General features: G+C 35.4%; 1 protein-coding gene across 6 annotated transcripts in view; it reads right to left on the reverse strand.

Annotated features, from left to right (window-relative positions):
• Positions 1-16,522, reverse strand: part of MAP3K2 (mitogen-activated protein kinase kinase kinase 2) — a 55,803-nt gene that overhangs the window by 24,923 nt on the left and 14,358 nt on the right. For 4 of the 6 annotated variants that reach the window (XM_030485908.1, XM_030485905.1, XM_030485907.1 and 1 more), the window contains 7 exons: positions 10,471-10,540; positions 7,350-7,468; positions 5,586-5,626; positions 3,387-3,446; positions 2,818-2,917; positions 899-1,012; positions 175-271 (listed from right to left, as the gene is read on the reverse strand). In XM_030485908.1, coding sequence (XP_030341768.1) covers positions 175-271; positions 899-1,012; positions 2,818-2,917; positions 3,387-3,446; positions 5,586-5,626; positions 7,350-7,468; positions 10,471-10,474 — 535 coding nt within the window. In that variant the 5' untranslated portion in view covers positions 10,475-10,540. The remainder of the gene's footprint in view (positions 1-174; positions 272-898; positions 1,013-2,817; positions 2,918-3,386; positions 3,447-5,585; positions 5,627-7,349; positions 7,469-10,470; positions 10,541-16,522) is intronic. The other 2 variants (XM_030485910.1, XM_030485909.1) reach the window with 1 other exon arrangement.

Here is a 16,522-nt window from a genome sequence, read left to right on the forward strand (position 1 = left end):
AAACCACCTTTGACTAAAAATTCAAAATCCACTTCTCCAAGTACAAACTATATATTAGAGTCACTGATGAGTAAGAGAAATTCAAATAGTTTGTGTTGATAACAGGATCTTAATAAAGAGAGTATTACAAAAGAAAAGGTTTTACAATTACAGATATTGAAATACGTAGCTTACCTATTACAGACAATCGCCTTTTTCTGTCTGTCACAAACACTGTATTGTCTAAATCTTCCAGTGATGGCAAGGGTTCAACATTATTTACACTGGGTGACTGAAAATGCATACATATTACAACCTGCAGTTATTACTTCATACTCCTAACAATGAAAATACTTCACAAACTTTATAGGCTTTGTGCAGCAAATTCCTTTTTTCAAGCAGTCAAAAATCAGCTTGCCAATTTATATCAAAATTAATCTTTAGTAGCTCATTCTTAATATTTAAAAATCATTTTCACAAGGTACTAGTATACAGATCCTATCAATAGTATGGCCATGATATATTAGATAATACCAAAATAACTCAGTATTTAGCCCATAGTCCACTACTACTGTCTGCTACAACAAACATTTAACTTGCCACGTCAACAACACAGGATTTAAAGAACAATTTGAAATAACTACAGTTATTTAAATTCCATGTGCTTCTCAAATTTCTATCACATCATCATCCTATTAAGAAACACTTTTCTACCATTGTAGGGAAGGCAGACAAAGGGAGAGGACCAGGATCTAGGAAAACGTTAAAACTGAGTCAATACAAAACACTAATAGATACTTAAAGTGAACTGAAGAAGCAATCAATAATATATTCCATTAGAAAAACGTCATCTTGAAGATACAAATTACACTTTAATATGAAAACTGAGGAAAAAGACATTTAGCACATCAACTGGTACCTGTGTATTTCCATGTATTACAAGCAATATCTTGAGACTCTTCATATGAACGCTACGGTCGAGCAGTTCAACAGCTTTGTCCAGGTCATCCTGTGTGGTTAATGGAATTACAAGCTACAAAAATGGAAAAAAAAAAGTCTTAAACAGGATACAAGAAAAAAAAAAAATAAAAAATGAGGAAGTCAAGTGCAGAGAAACTAATAAACTTACACTATCTTTCCTTTCATTCAAAAGAACTTGAAATGTATTAAATGATGCCCCAAGTTAGCACCAAAATATCTGAAGTTCAGCTTTAACTCTTCGTTCAATAGTACAGCATGGTTGAACAAGCATTTACAATGAAAGAACAAGCATTTTACATATGCACAACTTAATATCCTACAAGTTTCAGAGAAACACGTGCAACAGTGTCAATGTATTTGCCATTGCCTAAATTAATGCAAGGCTCTAAAATAAATAAAGATCTATTTTACAGAGCATAAAGTACATTTTTGCATCTCACAGTATTCCAACTATACAGGTTTGAAGTTGCATCACTGTGAATTTCTCAATTGAAAAAACAGAATCTGTTAAGGAAGTGTATCAAGCACGATGTGATCCACATGGAACAATTGTAGTCCTCATGAGAATCTTACTTGGATGTAATTAATTAGAATTAACTTGGCATACATGTATCTTTTGAACAGAAAATGTTATGCCATTAAAGCGCACTTGAGTTCTGTAACAATTAAAATTTGGCTTATGTTTCAGGAGTGCAAGTTACAACTTCTGCTTGTAACAAAAGAACAAGGCAATATAGGTAGTTTTAAAAAATGTATTCTACTTGTAGTAGTCTCGGTCAATGTCGCTCAAATACAACATCAGTTGAAACACGGTATTTTTATACAAAAAGAAATGGGAATGGGGGAAGGTCTTGATAACATGAGTACACTCTCCATTTTAAGTTGCAGTTTTAATGCTAATGACAGGTAATTAGCATCACATTTCTGAAGGGTTATGGGATTATTTGCCAAGTAGTGTAGAAGTTGACAAGCAGAAAACCTGCTCAAATGCCTGAAAAGTTGTCAGAGGAAGGAGTTAAGGCTAAAGTATCATGATCGGCCATTTCTTCTGACCTCCCTAATCTCCAAAAGCCTTCTGTTGGAATTTTTCATTTTGAGGATCAGTTTCACAGAAGTGCCTGGTAAGGAAGCAAGTAACCAACAAACAGCAACTACAGGCATTTTCTTCTGCAAAGATGCAGATTAGATGCAGCAATTACGTTGTGCGTAACCAAGCACACATAATCCTCCATATACTTTGCTGACTCAAGGCAAAAGCCAGAAGTAACTCCTAAGAATGGATCCTGTGTCTGCAAATGCATTTCCTATTATTAATTCCATCTCTACTTTTAAAGGAAAGCTGGAAGTAATATTGATCAGGCATAAGTGGCTTGATGGCACTGGAACTGTTGCCAAGAAATATTTGTGAACCAGCTACTTTCAGAGGAGCAACAGTTAAGCCTAGTTCTCCAATCTAAACATTACTAAATGCAGCATTCTAGCAATTACTGAACAAGATTAATCCTTAAAGAAAAAAGAAAAAATGTACGAGAAAGGATAAATGTTATTTCAAATTTACAAACATGACAAACCTCAAAGAGGTAAAGGTATGAAACAGGACTGTGGCAGAGCAGGAAGGCAATTTATTCATTCCCAATCAAGCCTGAGACAATTCATTAAGATATGACTCTTCTCATAAAACATTTCATGCATCTCCTGTTGATCCTAACTTAGACAAGCCTTACATATTTGAGAACACACACATTGGGAATCTGGGGTTTTGTCATAGGAGCAGTTCTCCCTGTTATGAGAACAAATTTCAGCCTTAAAATAATCAATGTACAAGTTGCTGAGAATTTACAAGACACAGAATATTACCTCATTATTGCTGTAATGTAAATCCATAGTCTGTCCAAAAGCAACTTTAGCTTTAGCTGCAAGATCTTCAAGTTTAACAGGCCTGGGTAATTGCAGGATCCTGAAACACAATTTAAGTTGTAAAGAATTTTTGTCTATTACTTATGAAAATCTGGCAACTCATTACTCAAGAATGATCTCAAAATTAAATTTATTACTAGGAAGACCATAAGAGGCTATGCTTTATTCACTGACCTCCATATTTTGAGTTATTTTAAGAAGGAGAGAAAAGCAGTGAGAAAGTTATAAGGGATAATCACACATAAAATTAGATCTCATTATGATTATTTTACTTACTTGAAAATGGCTTCTTTCTTTGCATGCTTTCTTTTCAATGCTTTGCATGCCTCCATTCCAGAGGCAAATTCTTAGAAACGTCTAAAATTTTCTGCTTCAGAAAACTAAGGCAATGAGTACCATAGGTAGAGAAGCCTAAGCATCAGAAAATAATTACTCCTACAGTCCCCATTTTTGGGAAATTCAAAAGACTATCTTATCTGAGAAAGGTAATTAAATGTCACCATTTTTACCATAATGAATTACATGCTTGAACTTCTGAGTCCATCACTATCTGTGCTTCAAGTGTGTTCAAGAATGTTCAAGTTACATTCGTACCATGTAAGTATGGGGCAGTCGTAAGTCAACAACTCAGATTTTCTTTTAACTCAATGTCTCATAAAACAAATAACCAAAAAGCCTGTAATTGGCATTTTACTATAGAAAACTACTGTATTATTTGAGACACACCATCACTAAAGAAAAAACATTTTTAGAAGTGACTAACCTAGTGAGGTACATTCAAAAAAGAAACAGCACTCCAATTTTGTGAAGAAGAAAAGCTTTTATCAGTGTTTCAGGTAGTACACTGGTTAGGGAACAATATTTCTCCCTGCAATGAAACTAGAAGCCAGGCCACTTGCAATTAAAAACAGTATTTTTTTCAAAATTATAATTTTGAAAAACAAAAATGAAACTAAAACCAAATCCCCACAAATCCCCAAGACAAAAAACACCCCCCCAAAAAACAACCCCAAAAAACACCACCAAACACAAAAACAAACCCAAAACCAAAATACCCCCACAAAAACCTTAAACCCCAAAACAACACCAGTTCTCACTGCAGTTAACAATTTGTTTAGCATGCCGGGAGCTCTGCCCATCACACCTCACACTCCTTGGTACAGAGTGCCATCTTCACTACTAAAAGAAATTCTAGAATCACTTCTCTCTTCCACTTCCCTTTTTAAAACCAGTAAGAAAGCCATTGCATAACTTACTTCTCTTGCATAATTTCATTATTTTATCTTTAGATCTATATGTTCAGGCAACAGTGTATTACAAAGCATGCTGAGCAATGAACCTGGGTGCCCAGTACCCCTCGGCAACCAGGCTCAAATTACTTGGGATGGTCCAAACCACAGCTAAGCCCATCAGCATAAAAGCCTGGGAAAGGTATCTTTCTACACACTTACTTTATGCTTGCATTTATACTGAATCGATTAATTTAGTCCACTGTGAAAGTGAATTAACAAACTGCAAGAATGTACTGTCTGTGCAGACTGGCAGTGAGTAACACTTCTTTGGTTTATACTCATGCTTCCGCTTATTTCACAAGAATTACTAGATAAAAGAGTCCTCAACTTTCAAAGCTTTTGAAAAGACTTATTTCCTTCAAGTTACTTATAGCACTCAACCACTACCAATGCACTGTTAGATGTTATGTTCACAAAAGTGATAGAAAGAAGCTGATGAATGTTAATACCTAGGGAACTTAATGCTATTTTACTACCCCAGGTAAAGAGAGAGCACATACTATAATCCGCATGGATATCCAGTGATCTATTGCACACTGCACTAGGGACTGCCCAGAAGTAGCACAGGTTTCATTCTGAAGCGATCTTAAGGAATTTACCATTTCCATTCAAAAATAGAATGACCAGGATATTATTTCCTTTTCAGTAGTATTTTCAAAGATCATATTCTATAACGACTTCTCTGTAGGTAGAATGAAGGTTTTATGCTTTCAGAAAGAGACAGACAAAATGAGTTGCCCACAAACCAGTTCTGCACAGAATTGTAGATCAACTTCTGCAAAAGCTTTTGAGCAGCCAGCAAAGATATATAGAGATGTTTGTATACTTTAAGCATGTACATCATTCACCTCCCATACACAAAATGAAAATAAAAGCCAGTTATTCAAAATTATCAATGAAAATAATCTAAAGTCCTAAAATTAAAGTACTAAAATAAATTTTCCTATTACAGTTCTCAGACTGGTTCCTCCAAAGTACAATGCAATATTGGGCTTTAAGGTCTAGGCTTCTTATTCTGGGTGTTACAGTAACAATGTATTATAGTGCATTTATTCTGCACGTGATGTTGCAAAAATATTTATTTGCTGGACTACTCTTATTTGAAATCTATGCTAATGATCTAAGTAATTGTTCTAGGCTACAAACATCTATCTGAAGGGTAAACAAATGAAAGCTATTACACGCGACACAGCTACAGTAAGATATTTCTACATTTATGTATATTTAGAGCCCGTATTTTAAACAGATTAATTCTCCTTAAATTACGTTCATATCAAAATTAGACTTAAGCTCAAACCAAATACACTCAGATATCTGAAACACTTCGCACAGTTTATTTGAAACTTTATAACAGGAACCCAACAAAATTCTGTAAATAGTTAAAAGGCAAGACTGTTTCCTGTGGTACCACCTTACCTTTTTTCACCTCGATGTTCAAATTTGACTCTGACATCATTCTGCAAGAAGAGACAAAGAAACCACTATTAGTTATTTACTACGTCTTCTAGTGAAGGTCATGAATCACATTCAATAATCCTACACCACAAGGAAAATCCTTAAGCAGTCCATATTAATTTCTGTCCTTTCCAATACAGCAAGCATTTTAACAAGCTACTTCTGCTGAGGGTATCTGATAGAGGCTTAAAGTGCAGAAGGAAAAAAAAATAAATATATATTCTGAAGTACAACAAATGCTTCTGTAAGTAAACACACTATCTTCTATCAATATATTTTAGTAATATAACAGATTCGTTATTTCAAATTCAGCATGGAACTGATGACCAAAGAGTTCTCTACCATGAACAGGCAGGTAGGTTCTATCATAACAGGTTTTTATGTACGCTTCAGAGCTGAGCCTTCCAGGCTTAAGAAACATATCTTGTTTCATAAGCATTACCATAGAAACCCACACATGTAAGTAAGCCAGCATTCATGCAATCAACCTCCCAGTAACAAAGATACCTGTAAATATCTGAAGTTACATGGAAATAAAATTGTTTAAAAAAAAAACCCCAATTTTAAGAATCAAATTGTGTTAACTATTGCAGGGAAAAAACCCCCCACATTCAGCCAGAGAGATTATATCCAAATAACAATGTTGCATGTTCCAAAAGAACTACTCAATTCACGAGTGATTACATTCAGAATTCAAAAATTTAAATGACAAACATGTATTTCCCACTCATGACCGCCACATTTAAACTCAGAAATGGATCAACTATTTTTCTTCCAACTTTCTAAACATGTATTATGTTTAAATCCCTTTGGATCATATATGCACGTCACTACACTGTCTAAAGTCATAGCTCAGAAGTGAGTTATATGACATGAGCAAAGCACCATTGTGTTATATACTGAACTCTTAAAGCTTTTAAAGCACAGAATGAAAAAAATCTAGCCATTGGTTTTTGAGAGTTTAAGAGCCAAATATATTAAAAGGCTTTGATCTTCAACAGGTTAAAACAAGACTGCAAAAAGTGAAGTTTCATGAAATATTGGATTGTCAATTAAGGATCCAATCAAATAAACATACAGTTAACTCAACAGGGCTATTAGAATTTGGGTCAAAAATCTACATTCCCTCCTAATTTCTCTATATAGTAATTCAAACCTATCAGCTAAGTATTTACTACTTTTCTATCTGTCTGCAGTATCTGCAGAAATAAAAATACAGCTGAAAAGAACTCACATTTTCAGAATATGAGCAAAAAAAAAAAGAAATCAAGGCCAAAGATGCAGTAAAGGAGTGTGTTTCTGCTGCTACAATGACATTCTTTTTTTAAGATATAGCTGACAACTGGGCAATCTAATACCTACAAAATTCATTCTAACAAAGCATTCCAAATAAGAGATACCAGAACACCTTGGTATTTTAAAATACTCCAGTACCTATCAAACAACATCAACAACAATTAAGCAATCTAATGGCAATAATGTCAAAATACTCCTATAATCTTCAATTCATCAGGATCGGATTAATTTAAGCAAACACTATGATCTGGCCTGAAACGCCATTTCATTTTGCTGCTAATTTAAGAATCAGAACAAAGAAAATGGCAGTACATGTGGGAGACTAATAGCTCATCCTGGTATGCTCACTGGTCTAGCAAGAAAAATAATTATACAAGTCACAGCAGGACATTCCGTGTTCAATAGGTTAGCAAGGGTATTGAAGATTACCTGTTTTTTAGGTGAAGATGACTTTGGTTTTCCTGTTTCTTGCTGGGGCAATACAGGACGACTGGCCTTATGAAGCACAGCCAAATCCTGCATGATTGAATTCAAAGCTTGCTGCTCATCTGCTTGGAGAATGAGACCAGATAAGAGAAGTGTAAATGACTGTTAAATTTGAAATGCATTACTGTCTCATTTCACAAGTAGACAAACATTATACTAAAATCTACAAGTCTATACTACACTTTAATACATAATTGCCAAATTAAAAAAACAAAAAAAATACTGCCACATTGCAAGCATTTTCATTTTATTTATCATTACAATGCTTAAGGAAATAAACAGCTCAATCAGCAAACAGACTTAAATGGCAGGTTTAAAAAACTGAAGTCATAACAGAGATTGATAACTCTGTAAAACTTCAGGCAGCATTAATAAGAGAAGGGCAGGTAAGGAGAAAAAAAATAAAAATGTTTATTTACTTTGTTTCAATGTCCACGGATCAGATGTTAACTAGAAGTCATATTCTGCCATCCCCAATTCATAAAAGAAAAGAAAAACAAGTACTTTTGAATCATTTTCCTCTTTACTGAACAGGTACTGTTATGCACGTAGGGAGCATATACGAACTCCCAGAAGAGCTCCTCCTCTGTGCATGTGCCGATAGTCCACAGAGTAATTAAATAAATAAAAAAAAAGGCAAAGGCAAAACCAAAACCACAAAAAAAACACAAGGAAAAAAAAAAAACCCCAAAACCAAAAACCCCCAAAAAAACAAAACCAAAAACCAAACTGACCAACAAAATAAAACAAGCACCTCACCACAAATAAAACAAAACAAAAAAGAAAACACAACCAAAACCAACACAACAAACAAAAAACCAAAACACCACAGAACTTTTCCAGGACTGCAAATGTAGGCCTTTTTTGGTGGGCTTACAGGAGTAATTCACTAGGAAAACAGGAGCACTGAACCCAGTGCTACGCAGCTTAGATATCAAGTTCATGCAAAATCGTAAATCATATAATCATAGAATATCTCAAGTTGGAAGGTACTCATAAGGATCACAGAGTCCACCTCCCTGCTCCTTGCAGGAATAGCTAACCTCTAATAGAAGAACCTGTTTTATCCTCTCGTACTTAGGGGCCATACTGAACACAAGGCACTTCCTAAACACAAGACAGAGACACCATTCCAGCCTGTGGAGTAGCTGTGTCCAAACATCACTTTTACTCCATATATAATGCTTAAATTTCTAGAGACCCTCAGCAGCATTATACTCAGAACATCTAGGAAAAAAAGCAAAAACACAACCAAATGTGCAAGAATCAGCCAACAATTTTCCCAGACTTTGCAGAAGTTACTGCTACAAATCCTGCCATACACAATCTCAGAAAGTTTCACTCCTCTATCATGTAAGCTGCTTTTAGCGGGGTTTCAGCTATATGTCCTCCGCTGCTTCCTAGGACTACATCTCCACAGTGTGTTTGGTCACACATGTATCATGAAGATGGTGTTTGAAAAGCATGCTGAATTAATCTACAGAAGACCTGATTTACTATAAAATTAAAACAAAAAATGCCCTCGCTTTTGAAAAGCAATTGAAACTACAATAAAGCAAAGACACACAGGAATGCCTCTGCTCATCCATCTGCCCACTGGTAAGATCTGCTGCAGCTGCGGTGGCCTGAGGCTATGCTAGACAAGGTTTGCCCCAGATCTGGGATGCTCCTTTAGACAGGAGAGCACTTAGGAGCAAAAAATCCTGTACATCCATCAATAAGAGAAATTTGCCACATACACTTTATATTAATTCCTTGCCACAGCAAAGCTACTATACTCAACATGCATCTAGAACACTGGATAACAAAATTCATCTACAAAAGGTGTTGATTGTATGCCTTCACACTACTTCCCAAACGATGTGTTTGTTGAAGAATTCATAAGCTCTGTGATTTACAAAAAACAGTATTTCTCAAAGATGGACTTGAATAAAACTCAGCAAGCAAGCATTCCAGGTATTCAGCAATGATGAAAATTCCTTCACACATTATTCAAATATAACCAAATATATTTTTCACAACAGGAAATTGTGGGGTTTTAGTGTTCTAGTTTAATAGATTCCTAACAGATCAGAAAGCTGGTCTGAAATTTATTAACTTCAATCATCACTCATGCTGTCATTATTCATAACTCTACTAAGATATGCAAATCTACTAAAGCAAGTCTAATTAGCAATATTTAATAGCAGAACTTAAAGTTATTCCTTTCTTACACTGAAACACACTTCAAATCTTGCCACAATTAAAAGTTAAACTATTTTATTGTGTTATAGCCTATTCTAGTGCTGTTCTTCCAGCAGTTGGTTGGAGGAGATTGAATTTCCAGTGGTCGCTAGGCAGCATATTTCATACAAAGAAAACCAAAGCACTGTGGCAAAGCATCTAAAGTTTGCTGGGTATCCAACGTGACTCAGTAGTCATTTCTCTCATACAAATTGTTGGAGAATATCAGAAATCTAAATAGTGATGTATTCCTAGATTCAGCTACCTGATTTTTAAGCATGAGGTTAAGGAAAAATAATGTAAACAAAAGCAATACCAAAACCTGTGCTTTGGTTGTTTGATTTGTTAGATTACAATAACAAAATGGTCAACTCATTAGGAAGCAGGTACAGCTTGAAAAAGCAACATCAAATTTGAAGTAATATGAATGTGCTACGTATTCAGAAAAACACAGGCCAACTACACAGTCCTGGCTTTACACTGCAATGACACAAGGCAACACAATAAAATTCTTACTATAGAATTTGTGGGGGTTTTGTTCCAAATAGCCATTACCTTTTAACAGCACGTTAAATATTGTCCAGTACCCTAACACCATGAATCTTGATTTCCTATACTTGAATTTTTAAGTTACCACATAGTGAGGGAAAAGTGCTATATTCCAATAGAAAAAACACAGAAGTATTTTGAAAGGTGGAACACTGCCTTTCCTGTAGGCATTGCATTGGGTTACACAGCAAAAGCACATATTTCCTAGGAATGGTATTAATGATTCTGGTCTTCAACAGAAATGAAAAGTATCCAAACTAAATTATTCCTACACATTACACACAAAACATACCCATAATGGCAGTGAGTCTGAAAACTTGAACTTCAGGGAAACTGTTGCTTCATTAGCATTATTTTATTTCCTAAAATGCAAAACCAAAAACAGTTATTGAAGTTGTCAAAGCCATGTAAAACAGTCAACTCTTCATTGCTTACAGTCAGTTTTTCTAATATCCCACATATCAAACATGCATATTGTTGTGAATTAAGTTTTGTTAGCTGAATTTGTTTAACACATATAAAGTACAAATAAGATCACATATGTAGATATCACATATGGAGAAAACAGATATTGTCTCCAAAGACTCACTGTGCTACCAGCAACATATACAGACTTTCAGAAGACAACAAAGCCCAAACTAAATATTCTTCTAGACTTAAGCTGAATTTAGTCTCTACCTACACCCCCAAATGATGATTAATAGCTTAATTAGCCATAACACTGCTACATGGGATACTCGTTACTCCAGATTATTAAGAACCAATTCTTCTTCTACAGGTTCCTGTATCTGATGTGTAAAGTTCTGTGTTTAGAACTACATATATTTCATTTATTTATATATATGAAACTCACAGCACAAATCAAGAGTCATCAATACCTACTGATTATATAAACTAGAAAACTTCAATTGGTAAGGTTTTTTTAATGATAATTCAAGAGCATTACACAGATATTTCAACACCCCTGAAAGCAAATGTCTCTGGAAGACAATAGGTATTAACTTTTAATATACAATATAGAAGTTATCCAGAAAATCAGGAACACAGGGGACACATTTATGAACGAACCGTGTCTACCACAATATCTTGAACATCAGCCAATTAAAAAACCCCAATAATTAAGGACCAATTAAACTGATCTTTCAATGAGATGCTATTACAGAGCTTAAGAGCAAAAAAACTAAAGACATATCCCTAAATAGACAATGAGGTTTGTTGTAATACAGGCTACCACAGGAATAATCCAGAATTTTTAATGCAAGATCATAGAAGATAACTCTCTAATTTCTTAAGTAGTCACTGTAATCACGTAGGGAGAGTCTATTCCCCTCTCACCTCTTCTTGGCTGCAGTGGACCATTCATCCTTCTGACTCAGAGCTGAAAAATCTACCCTGCTCTGATAATGCATTGTCATGGTACTAAGAAGGAGAAAAATGACTGCCACAGCTGAACCCAGGACACACACGATTTCCCTGCAAGTTCATTCAAGAAGCTAGACCAACAGAATGACCCTTGTTTTGTTTTCTCATGGTTTAGCTCCTTGCCAGTGTCAAATGACCCATGATGCCAGCACAGGACCACCTGTGGGAGCACACGCTGAGAACGGAGGGGCGGCAGCAGCTTTTTCAGCACCATTCAGCCAGGCTTCCTTGCTTTAATATTCTGCCAATTTTCTAGCTAACAATAAATTAATTATAATTTTCCAAAGGATTTCTGAGGATCTCCATTTAGGCATCTAAGAGTTTCTGGCACCATCTCTCTTACACAGTCATTTCATGAAAGCAGCCTTTTCAAGCAATATTCATTCATCAGTGGAACTAGAAAGCTTCAAGTACTTGTGGCATATTTTTCAGAAAGAAATTTTGACTTGAGAGGCATATAAAGGTCTTTCCTATATACTGCTTTTTAGCTACATATCAGGACTCATCTACTATTGAGTATTTCAAGCTCTATAATAAGAGATCAGGCTTTCAAAGAAGATCCAGAGGTCTCACGCTGCAATCAGAAATCGGTTCAGTTGAGAAAGCACACAAGAGAGCACATTAGAACTAAAAGCTGAAAATATGATTCAAGCATATTCCAACTTACATACTCCCAAGTCCATCAAGCGCCTCAAAACAGTACCTGAAATAGCTTCCAAGTATTGCTGGAAAGAAACTCCCCTCTAATGCTTTGTAAAGTATTAAAGCCTGCAAGAGTGAGTTTAGTATATCTGGCCTGGGCTGCACACGGTCTCAAGACACAACCCCAACTTTTGCCACTAACATGGTCTCCAGCTTCTTGATGCCACCACAGCAGGATACAGAAATATCAATTAAAACAATAAATAAATGAACTAAGGAGAAAAAAAAAAAAAAAAGAAATGGATTGGTACTAATCTTCAGAGAGGAAAACGGGCTGATTTTTCTTTTATTTGCTAAATTATAGTAGCCACTCAAAGTAAGTACAGAATCTTTGGGTCTTGCTCTCACACAAGCTTCCAGGAAATCTGACTTTACTTTGCGAACTGGGATTACCTTTATAGCCTTAAATACCACTAATGTTTTTCCCCACGTCTGATTCTTTGCATGTTTTGCATCCCCAAGAGTCAAAAAGGTAAAACAGAACACATATTCAGTTATTTCCTATGCCATTTTTGTATCAGCAGTAGTCTTGGAGGATCTTTCAAAGAATTATTCACTAAAGTGCTTATAAAACATGTATTTAATTCTGTATTTGATCCAACTGTCTTAAAATGTGAGCTGGTGTCATTTTATAAAATGCCTGATTTAATGAGCTGTGTTAATACATTAAACATAAAAATGCGTTTCATGACTTCAGATTAATTACCTCTGTAACACTTCCTTGTAAGCATTTCAGAAGAATACAAAAGTTCTGTAAGACATTTTAAAACTTCTGCCACACTTTAAGAAAACTAAACCAAGTTGTATCTCCAAACAAAAATATCCCAGATGGTCTTCCCCAACCTAGCTGAAATAACCATTCGTGGAAGCTCAAGATATTTGAGCTACAGGGGTCACAAAGGGCAGGCAAGCTGAAGAAGAAACATCTCAGGAAACATCTTCTGCAAGTTCCTCTAGCTACAAGAATTCATTCTTCATTATTAATCTGTGGCATCTCTCATTAGAAGAACATAAACTAATGAGTGAGCATCTATTTCTTGTCCCTTCCACTTCTTTCTTATTCAAAAAAAAGAAAAAAAAAAGAGAGAACGAAAACCTAGAAAAATTGCAATTACATTTCTCTCTATAATTCAGGGACTTCTCACTTTATCATCCCTTTTGATCAAAATTCTTTCTATCCAAACAAAGCATAATTAATCACCAACTAAACTTCTTAACAAACTTTTCGCTTTTTGTTAGCATTTAGTGTGATTCCAGAAACAAGCTAACAACATTAAAACGATTCGGGTTTTAACTGCTCATTTTTGCAATGGACTGTAACAACAGGGTGGTGGTGGGGAGAGAGCTAAAACAAAAGCTGACAAAAATAATCATTTTTTTCTTTAACCAAAAAAATATTCATTCAGTAGAAAGGGAAAAAAAGCATACCCTAATCTATGGTTACAAAGAAGCATTAGCAAAACACACATACAAAGTAGATGACAATCCAGGACAAAAAGGAAGCAAAACAGAGAAAGCTGGAACTCAGAGAAAGACTCAGGAGAAGCAAAGGCAGCAAAACACAAGAGCAGATGCAAAGGTAGAATAAGATTATGTCAAGGTCTTGCAGAGACACAAGCAGCTTGAATTTGAATGTAATTAAAGAAAGGATGACAGAGAGTGAATTTCAAAAAGGTGATGATGTGATAAGAGTAGCAAACAAAGAATATCCTAGCAACAGCATTTTGGATATAAGGGTGGAGAGATGTTGATTTATATTCATGATTCACTTTCCATCAGCCTCCTTCCACAAAGCCTGGAAGTCTTTCAGAATGTGTGAAAGCCGCTGAGGGAAGAAAATATCCAGGTGATTCTTGGAAATTGTTTTTAGCTTTCCCATGGCAAATGAAAAAAGCCTGAAGGTAAATAAGTCATGCAGACGACAATCCAGCTGTTCAGACACTCTGTGCTAATTGTTCATATGCATACACTTTTCCTGTAATAAACACAACAGGGTTAAGCTGCCTCTCAGTTACTGAGACATGAAAGTATACAACACCAGCATAAATGTTCCACCATCTCTCATGACTGACTTCGTCACAGTCAGAAAACTTGTAGGCTAGACAAAAAAAATAAAAGAAGAAAGCTTTACCCTCACACAATAGAGGAAGACAGCAAGCAGATACCCTATGAGGTGAATATTTATCAAGTGAGCTAGAAAGGGTGTTTTAGTTCTGTGGAATATGGAGACATACAGTGTGCAGAAATTAAATGGTCTCTATGGCATCCAATTTCATAACATAAGTACAATTCTTAAAGAGTAAATTTAGCTATGGCTACAATAAGAGCCATAAACTAATCATATGAGAACAATAAAGGTAACATATAAGCACTTAAGAACATAAGCCTATGCTATGTTAAAAAATGAGAAAACAAATACAGTGAAGCAAGCAATCTATCTTAGTCTGATTTCGTAAGGAATTCAGACTTGTACAGTAACACTTCATCAATACAGAAAGGTGCCTTACACCCTTGGAGTCCAAACCTGTTCCAGTAGCAGAGCAGGAATCTCAAGGATATCACTTCCCTACAAATCTTCACTAAAGTAGATGAGTCCAAGGACAGACAGTTCCCCATTCTTGCACCAAAGCAAAATGACACAACGTGAACTCAGAAGAAGAAAGATGCCCTATAATTATTCCAATCTCAGGTGAAGATTAAATTGGAGATTATGCTATAATAGGCATAAGCAAGTTAAACCAAAATAACAAAAACCAAAATAAAATTCGCTAGCATTGCTATTCAGAGACATGTCCATCTATAAAAAAGTAGATGATACAAAGAGCCAGCTAAATATTAAGAGTGAGTGTTCACAGGTAATTTTTTAGACTGTAGAATGGGTAATCAGAATATAAAGTAAGACTGTAAAAAATTATTTCATAGCAAGAAGAATGAGTCAGGAAAAAATGGTTTTACCTCTAAAATGTTACTTGTAAACAACCAACCTCTTATAAATCACAGTAAGCAAGGCTAACAAAACCTCAAGTGATCACCTAGTCAAGTACACCTACTTAACCTTTAACTAAAATAATGTGCAGCACTGCTCACTGATTTTTAAATTTAAAAAAAAAAAAAAAAATCAAGTAAAAATAGTGTCTGTGAACAAGACACTATATTTACTTGCAAATAATACCTAAATCTGGGCTTCTATAGCAGACCTTTTCGTAGCTCAAAGCAATTGCTGGCATAAATGACAGGAACTTACATAGCGTGGCAAGCATAGAAGAAAATTCAGTCTTGTTACAAGACATTAGTGGATACCTAAAAGAAGGTAACTCCATAGAAACAAGAGTAAGAGAGAGAATTTCATATGGACGCACACACAAATGAACACTGGACAAAAAGCCACCCTTTTCAAAGACAATGAAAGCAGTGGCAATAACGCAAATTCATTAAGGAGAGAAAAAAAAGAGAAGCAAAGAACAATAACAAAAATATTTAAGCAGATAACAGAAAGGTCTGTAATAATTGGAGTCTAACAATAACACATCAGATGTGAGTTCAGTTTTAGAAAAAATCAGATCTTTAACATACTGTAAAAATACACAAGAAAAGGTGTTCACAGGGAAAGCAGAAAAGGGGAAGAAAGATTAAATCAATCCAAATCAAAAGCCAATGACACATTGATAAATGAAAGTAATATTTGGCAGACAAAACAAAAAAAAGGAGTCCGTGTGTCAAATTTGGAACATTAGAAATTAAGTTTAACTGGTGAAAAAAATAACAGAAACATTCTTGTCACAGTACCGTGGGATCTTTTAAAATGAAAAGATGTCAGAGGGGAATTATTGGATAAAAGTTGCTTAGAAGAAAAGCTGTTAAGCTTCCAGCCTTCTCTGCACACCTCAAGGAATCAAGGTCCAAAAGCTGGCAGGGAGGGATCTTGTGTATCACCAGCATGCCATTAAGGTTATGAGCCACAGAGCCACAGAGCAGTGATATTTTCCTCTTTAGGTCTTCGTCTGTCACGTGCCCCCTTATCTTCTGAAGCACTTTCTTCTCCTCTTAATTAATTCCTATAGTGAGATTAATTGCATTGGACAGGACACACTGAGAAGGTCCACCTAGTTCTGCTGTGCTAGGAAAGACTGGAAAAACAGGAGAACCCATCAAGCTCTCCCAGGCTGATGCCACAGAGCAAGGAAGAGACACAGTTCAGAGCAGCATTTCTCACAACCAAG

The sequence above is a fragment of the Strigops habroptila genome, chromosome 5 (genome assembly GCF_004027225.2).
Source record: "Strigops habroptila isolate Jane chromosome 5, bStrHab1.2.pri, whole genome shotgun sequence".
In the NCBI taxonomy this organism is placed as follows: domain Eukaryota; kingdom Metazoa; phylum Chordata; class Aves; order Psittaciformes; family Psittacidae; genus Strigops; species Strigops habroptila.